This window comes from Phocoena sinus, chromosome 17 (assembly GCF_008692025.1).
Source record: "Phocoena sinus isolate mPhoSin1 chromosome 17, mPhoSin1.pri, whole genome shotgun sequence".
Taxonomy (NCBI): Eukaryota; Metazoa; Chordata; class Mammalia; order Artiodactyla; family Phocoenidae; genus Phocoena; species Phocoena sinus.
Window position 1 is genome coordinate 22,232,676 of NC_045779.1, and position 8,451 is coordinate 22,241,126.

At 38.2% G+C, this 8,451-nt stretch overlaps 1 protein-coding gene across 2 annotated transcripts in view; it reads left to right on the plus strand.

Annotated features, from left to right (window-relative positions):
* Positions 1-5,436, plus strand: part of PKIA (cAMP-dependent protein kinase inhibitor alpha) — a 97,252-nt gene extending 91,816 nt beyond the window's left edge. For both annotated transcript variants that reach the window (XM_032610554.1, XM_032610553.1), the window contains one exon: positions 1,726-5,436. In XM_032610554.1, coding sequence (XP_032466445.1) covers positions 1,726-1,805 — 80 coding nt within the window. In that variant the 3' untranslated portion in view covers positions 1,806-5,436. The remainder of the gene's footprint in view (positions 1-1,725) is intronic.
* The last annotated feature ends 3,015 nt before the right edge of the window (positions 5,437-8,451 follow it).

Here is an 8,451-nt window from a genome sequence, read left to right on the forward strand (position 1 = left end):
AATAATTTTATATTTGATATTAATGTTATAATTAAATAATTTAAAATAATTCAAATATCTTTATGCTTCCAGATGTATTCTTTTTCAAATATTTCTACATGTTAATTGCAATTCTGTAGACCCTAAAAGAATTTTCTGTTTCTCTTCAAATCACAAAATCCAGAATAAGGCAAAGTATAAACAGCACTGACTTTATTTATTATTCTAAGTACAAAGAACTAAAAGTAATAACTGTACAATCAAAAGTCTAAAACATAAAAAATAAAGACAACTGTACAATGGCAAATTAAATATCACTAGCTGAGAATAGCACGGGACTTCCTTTGTAATTCCTGAGTATTTCAGCTTCTATTTAAGTTTATGCTCAACAATATTGTTGTCCCATGTTTATCTTGACTTAACAAGCATCTATTTAGCCACAGATCTGTGTTTGCAGCATTATTCTGAGCCCTGAGGAGTATCCCTGGATGCCTAGAAAGTCCCAAGCCCCATGGGAGTCAAGATCCTCATCTTGTATTTATGCAGTCACTTTCATCCTTAATATTCTACTGTCTTGCATCTGCCCTAATATAACTTCATTCCTTTGGTTGACAGAGCTTCTCCTATTTATCGAGTTCTCATTTCATGCTAATCTACACATCTCAGATTCAGGCCATCTGCATACCTTGGGGGCTTGTTCATTTCTCTAATAGTGAAGATAGTACATGAAAATTCTATATAATGCATCATATATTCTTGGAACACCTTTAGAACAGGATATGATTTTTATGTGGAAAAACTGCTTTTAATTTCCCTAAAGTATGGTGCATGGTGAGGTGTCTTGTGTGTACTTGTTAAGCGTAAAGGAGAAATTACCTTCAACATTTCCATCTAAATAACGGACAGCCTACTTACCTCAATTAATTTGAATTATGGTAATAAACTCTTAGCAAAAATTAATATAACACACATTATTGCAACACACCCAAATATTTTGTCCACTAAGCCATATTGGTCGCTTAGTAACAAGCTAACACATGCAAATATTTGAATCTTTGAATCAAGAATTGCCTGCAGTTTGCACCCAGGTAAAGTGACCTAATATGGAGATAAAGCATTGTTTAATTTTAGTGTTGCTATGGCTGAGATTGTTGCTAAGGGTACAGTTATGAAAGTGGTTTTATTGGATTTGTACATATGTTCTGTAAGGGCAGGCCAGAGGCCATCATAACTATTTGACAAGGGACTAACCAGCTGACATAATGTCCTTCCACTGTTGCTTTTAATTTAAATTAATTAAACCTATGAGAAGTCAGCTAGGTTATCATCAAGTGTTCAGAATAATGTAAAATGTAATTTTAAAATATTTCTTAATGTAAGATAGGCATCAAAAGGTAAACTTGTTCCCTACTTCTGATTTCTGCAACCTATGAAAGTACAAGTGCCATGCCATGACCTGGCCATGAGATTTCCCAGCTATTTATCAGAAGCATAGAGCATCACTAACCATTCTAAAAATGCAGTTATTATTTTGTTTTTGAGCCATGCTCTTCCAGAACCAGAATTAGCCCTTGAAACACTTAAGCTGCTTTCTTGATGGGGAATTGATTACCAAGGAAATATACTTGTCTCTATGAGAATTTCAGACTTGAGTATTTCTGAAATTTCCAATATGATATACTGAGAGTCAGTAAATATAAGCAATCATTTTTATTTTGCCTTTATCCTTTTTTATGTCTCTAACAGAAGGTGAAGAAGATGCACAGCGAAATTCAACAGAACAAAGTGGGGAAGCCCAGGGAGAAGCAGCAAAATCTGAAAGTTAACACCCCACTTTGATCTTCATCAACACCTGACAATGTCTCAAATCTCCAGGCCTGGCTGGAATGCATTTATTTCCAAGAGTGAAAAGGGGAAAAAGAAAATGGCTGTGCTGCATTGCAGGAACCTGCTTGTTCTGTTAAAAATGGGGGCAGAGGCTGTGGCTGCAGACAGACTTTTCTCTACCTCTGGCATCAGCAATGGTTGAAATCATGTGGCTTGTGTTTGGATGTCATTTTTGTACGGATCCTTTCACTTGACCATATGATTAAATGCTTGTAGAGAGTAGCACCGACCTAGGTGATGATTCTTCCTGTAGCATCTGGCCCCTCACAATGTCAGAGGATTTAATTGTGTCTAATCGCAAAGGGTTGGTTGAACCCCAGAGTTTAATTATCTCTGGCCCAAGTATTCACCCAGTAAAAGAACCATCCAGAAAGCACTGTTTTTAGCATTATGTATCTGTGTGTTCCTGCTGTGTTATTTACACTGTTTTGTATTATAAAATATAGATGCTCAGCACTGCCCCCTTCTTTGATTGCTTATGAAAAACAAAAATGATGTACGTTACTGTGAATTTTTATACTACTCATTTTTAAAAGGGCTGCCTAAAAGTTCTGCTCCATCGTGTGGTGGTGTGCACAGGATAGAACCCACATTTTTTTTTTTCTTTTGCGGTACGCGGGCCTCTCCCGTTGCGGGGCACAAGCTCTGGACGCGCATGCCCAGCGGCCATGGCTCACGGGCCCAGCCGCTCCGCAGCATGTGGGCTTTTCGCGGAAGACCGGGGCACGAACCCGTGTACCCTGCACCCGCAGACCGACTCCCAACCACTGCGCCACCAGGGAAACCCTGAAAGCTCACATTTTTTAAACCTTAATCTTTCCCTTTAATGCACAGCTGATGAATTAAGTCTAACAGATTCATCAAGACTCCTTTGCTTATTATACAGGCGTTTGAAAATATCCATTAATGTGAAAATTACCTGAATTCAGTCTGTTTGGTGTCTACACAGACCAGAATTCAAACTGCAAATTTTGTCTTATCCCCAAGTGGAGAACTTTATCCAACGAATATTTTTATTTCCAATTATGAGGATTTCTGAGAATTGGGGAGATGGGAAAGAGAATACAAGATAATACTAAGCATGGGAAATATTTTCTTCTATGGAATCAAATTTATCACAGTGCTGTATGATACTATTAAAATTTGGAGGACAGCTTATCTCCACGGAGCAGCAAAAGATGTAGAAAATGATCTTGCAATCATGTGGACACCAATCACAAAAGTAAAGCCCTTGTGTTGTGTTTTTCATGTCTTTTTTCAGCCCTATCAAATCCAAATGTTATTATGCACTTTCTAATGTTTGTAAACTTTTACTAATAATTAGTGTGAATTCCATTCTGATACAATAATAATCATCATTAGAAGCTGACAAAATCCTCATTAATACTGTTAGTGACCTCTGCTGTGTTTTGACATCATGGTTCTTGTATGGAAAGTTTCTATGAACTGTGTAATCTCACTGGTCAGTATTATGAAATCATTTCTCAGTGGTAATATATAAGGCACCAGTAATATGCCAATGGCTCATGAATTACGGGACAAATGGCAGGCAACAGGAAGACCCTTTGCAATAAAGACCCCACTTAACGGTCCTTGAGGTCTTAGATACAATCCCATGTGAAGTAGGTCAAGCAGCATTTCAACAGATAATCTATATGGACATACCAGGAACTCAGCCCTCCTTTGTAGTTACATAAAGGATGAAAGGTAAGTCTGCCCTCATCTCCCTTTACAGTACTTTTTGAATGAGTGGAATAAGGGCATGGGTATCACATGGTCCTCAATCACATATTACTAGAAAAAATGTTAACTGTGAGTCATTGAGACAATAGGAAAGATTAAATTTTAGAGTACTTCCTTCTGCTTAACGCAGTAGGATCCAAAATGTCCAGTTAACGTTCAAACAAATCCACCTATTAATAGACTCACAAGTGGGAAAAGAGGTTCCTGGGGCTATTTTAGACAATTTCTGCTAGTCTGTTTAGCACATCCAACCCATACAATCACTTTTTAATATCCTTATTTATTATCCTCATAGCTTTCTTGTGATTCTAGGTAAAGTTCTCTTCATCCTTAAAATTGTGGAATTCCAAACTGATTTCATGTGATTTTGTAAAGTTTAGGACTAGTGCTGAGTATATGTGGAGTATTTATATTCCTGTGTGATATACTATTATTAATGCATGTGGTATCATGCCTGTCTTTGAATATATAATGGTTGCTAAATTGTGAAGTCATATGGAGCTTTTGAATTATTTTTGACCTCTTACTGCTACTTTGTCTGCTATATTCAAATCCAGAGGTTTTCCCAAGCCAGAAAATAAAAATTAGCTTTCCAAAACTTTCACATCCTACAAACGTTGCTCAGCAAAAGTTCATAGTATCTTCCAAATTTTATCATATATCTTTTATTTGCAAGTCAGTAACATACAAGGAATTGAATTTTTAAGGAGAGAAGGAAAGAGTAGAAAACTAACACACTGATTTGATAATACACATTGAATTCCTGTTAACCAACTGACTTTATGCTATTCACTTCACAGCACATATCATCTCATTTAATCCGCAAACAATTCAATTAAAGAGGTAGCGTTATTCCATTTCATAAATAAGGAAATTAAGGCTCAATAAAGTATAACTTTTACAAGCTTGAAAAGCTAATAAATGATGAATAAAATTTGAAACTGTTTGTCTGTCTCCAGGGAGCTTTCTACTGCACGCGCCCTAAAGTTGAAGCCAGTTACAGAGGATGTTTATCTGGAAGGGAACTTTTAGAGATGGACTGAATCAGCCTCCATATTTTAGAGGAGGAAACTGAGTCCCAGAGAGGGCAATTGTTTTTCTCAAGGTTACCTAGATGAGCAATGACACATATGTGAGTAGCACTTTTATCTAAAAAAAATAGTAATAAATTTACTGTCAACTTATTTTTTCGTGTTATGCTTCCCAGAAGACATTTTTTCTGACATGGAGTCTGTAAACTTAGCATGGTTCAGACTTTTTATGTTCCATGATACTCATTTTGTTTAATTAACTAGAAATTGAAATTTTCCATTTTTCAACTTATTTGCAACAAGTGTAAACTTTTCAAATTTACCTTTTATCAGTTGTAAGTATCCTATGCTGACATATTGATATCATAAATTCATAGAAATGTTTTTCCAACAGATAATAGACAGGCAGCCTCCAATTTTTAGGCCTTTCACCCCAGAGCTGTGTACTGTAAATGCCCAACACTTGAGTCTTACTCGGGCACAGTGGAAATACACCATTTTAGAAGATGACTGATAATGGCTGTTTCTCTTCAGAGAAGCATTAAGGGGTAAAGAAATGTAACTGTGGGCAATAGAGTTTCTGAGTGAAACCAGTAGTAATAGGGTGAAAATGTATAGTCATCAAGTGAAAAAAGGAACGGATCTATGTTTATGATGTCTTTATAGGGCCTAAATTGTTCTTTAATTGCAAGTGGCAGTCTCTGAAGTCATTTGTGAGCTTGTATGACTTTTGTATTTAGCAATGTTGCATGCTCACATAATTGATATTAAAAGTAATACATTTTTCTGAAATGTACACAGTCTATTAAGAGTATTTATTGAATATACACTATGTACTTGATGCTTGGGAAAGTGTTGCAGGTAATAAAGGAGAAAGCCAAAGCTCAGCCACCCTGTGGTGGACATACCCAGCATTCCAGCCTCATTTTTCCTGGCCTCTACTCCAAAACTTTTCACCTCCGTTCCACCCTGGTGGCCCACTTCCTGGACTTTATCACCTACTAGAGCCATCCCACCTCTCAAATATTAAACTCCAATATCACTCCTGTCTTCTTACCTGCTCACCTGTAGGACAGTGATTTTCAGTCAGAAGAAAGATAGGTGTTTATCAGTACCCCCTGAAAGTTTTTACAATGCTCCCTCCTCCCCCTGCACACACAGAGATATGAGCACTCTCTTCCCCTTGGAAACATTCCCTGAGATACTTTCATATCTTTTTTTTTTTTCCTCCTACCCTCACCTCCACAACTTGAGAACGACTTATCTAGAAGAAGTACAAGGCTTCCTGATGCACTCAACCTGTTCACTGAAAAACTAAAATGAATCAACAAAAAGGAGTGCTCACAGACACACAGGGTTTTACTATATTAAGGATAACATCTTAGAATAGAGGAGCAAACAGTTTAACTTTTTTTTATCTTAGTGTGTTGCTCTCTTTTCAAAATGTTACTGTTACCACATACAGGCAGTAAAGACCAAGCAGAGACCAAGGCAGGGCTCAGGAGAAAACAAGCATCAAATAGCACTCAGCCTGGATCCAGGGAAGGACTTAAGCCAAAGAGGCAAAAAAGGATGTAGATCTTTAAGTTCTTCTTACTCAGGTCATGAGGATAAAACACTACATAGGGATTTGGGACAAAATACTAGCAAACAGTGCGACCAGTTTGCATTAGCCTCTCGTGTCTCTTCTTGTAAATGTTTTGCATGTGTCTAGTCCAGGATATAGGGATTTGGGGTCCCGGCCATCTCTCATTGTAAAGTCAAAAGTAAAAACCCACCTGACTATCACCCATTATCTTTCTAATTTGCACCACATTTACTTTCTGACCATATCAAGATGGCTATTTTCTCAGCAGCTCTCTCCTCAGTCTGGAATCCCTGTTAATCCTTCTCTTCAGTGCTTTCAATTTCCTTGCTTTCTTGTCTTTCTCACACTCCTGTCCGATCAAAATCAACCAAACCATCTCTCTTTGCTTGTACTCTGGATGACTGTAAAAAGTGTATAACAATGTTTATTCATTGTTTACAACCTCAGTTTAGACATAAGTGCTGCACAGCTACTTTTTTCATGTCCCTGGGGACAGAGGAAGTTTTCCTCTTCCTGTCTAAGATTATTCCTTCATCTGAGGTTTTTAAACCATTTTCTTTCTGACCTTAACAGGAGGTCTGTTAATTATCCTTTCCTTTTCACTGACTTTACCCTTGTCCGCAAATGTGTTCAAGTTCTCAAGTTCCCCTCTTTCCTTCACTACTTGTTTCCCAAAATAACAATCTATGCTCCCTGTTTTCATGCTTCTCCTTCTTTCTTTTTTTTTTTTTGCGGTACGCGGGCCTCTCACTGTTGTGGCCTCTCCCGTTGCAGAGCACAGGCTCCAGACGCACAGGCTCAGCGGCCATGGCTCACGGGCCTAGCCGCTCCGCAGCATGTGGGATCTTCCCGGACCAGGGCACGAACCCGTGTCCCCTGCATTGGCAGGCGGACTCTCCACCACTGCACCACCAGGGAAGCCCTGCTTCTCCTTATTTCTTATCCTTTTGCAATTTGACTTCCAGCTAAATTTTTTTCATTACCAATGACATCTTTAGTAGCTCCTGGGTTCTCAGTAATTGTCACTGAAGCCCTGGCCAATGTGGAAATTAAAAAGTGATGATGTTACAGAGATCTCAAGCTTCACCTAAAATCAAAGTTAATGATTTTATAATTTTGATTGATATTAGTGTGGCACAGTATAGTTGCATAATAAAAGCCTTCTTAAGGATGGAATCTACATATCCCAAGAAAAAGACTGTTTTCTCCTCCAGGTTCAAATCTTCCATTACGTATGTATGTGTCCTTTCTCTCTGACCCCATTCTCCCCCTAATGTTCCTTTGCTACATTCCCAGATCCTACAGTGCTCACTTCTTCATAGGAGTGGTGGTTACATGTATAGGCACTAACCTAGGGCCCATACATCCAGAGATGGGCAAGATTATCTTGTGCTGTTTTAGAGTTCTCTGTTTCATTATACCCTGGGATGACTGTCAGTGATATTACCAGTTCCTCGAAACAGCAGCCACATACAAGCAAAAACACTTAACACCTTTGTACCCAGTCTCTGAATTAGACCTAGATAAATATATCGATCCAAGTGATGAAATATAATGGATTGTTTATATATCTTTTATTAGCCTACCCTATGTATGGCATTTAATCTTACCGTGGATTTTTATTTTTGAGATGTTTCGTTTGCCTTCATGTTTTTTCCCAGGTGTTTTAAATTTAGTTAGTTATCTTTTGTCCTTTTCTCTCTGGCAACTCCTCACTCTGCTTGACTAGTTCTTCCTTCTCTACGTCCCCACTACCTCCCTGGAATTCCATCCTTTTTCCTCTTCTCCAATCCCACTCTTCACTACTCTTCCACTCCAACACCATCAATCACCATATTTACCATGATGAATCCCATATCCTGGGCCTGGGTAGGCCCAGGGGTTTTCCTGATCACCTGACCTATTGGATAGCTCAACATGGATTTCCCAAAAGCGTCTTAAAATTCAACATTCAGACGCTAAATCCAGTATATGAGACCATTCCCACACCTGCTTTCCTTCATATGCTACAGATCTCATATAATGGTAGTACTGGTTCCTCAGCAACCTTAAATCAAAATTCTCAGATTTCTCTTAACTCTTCTTCCTCCAATTTTTTCAGTCCATCAATTCTAATTTTAACTACTTCTTGAATCTTCCCACTTCTTTTTGTCTACACTCAGCCCTTTAAATCATCTTTTATAGGGGCTTCCCTGGTGGCGCACTGGTTGAGAGTCCGCCTGA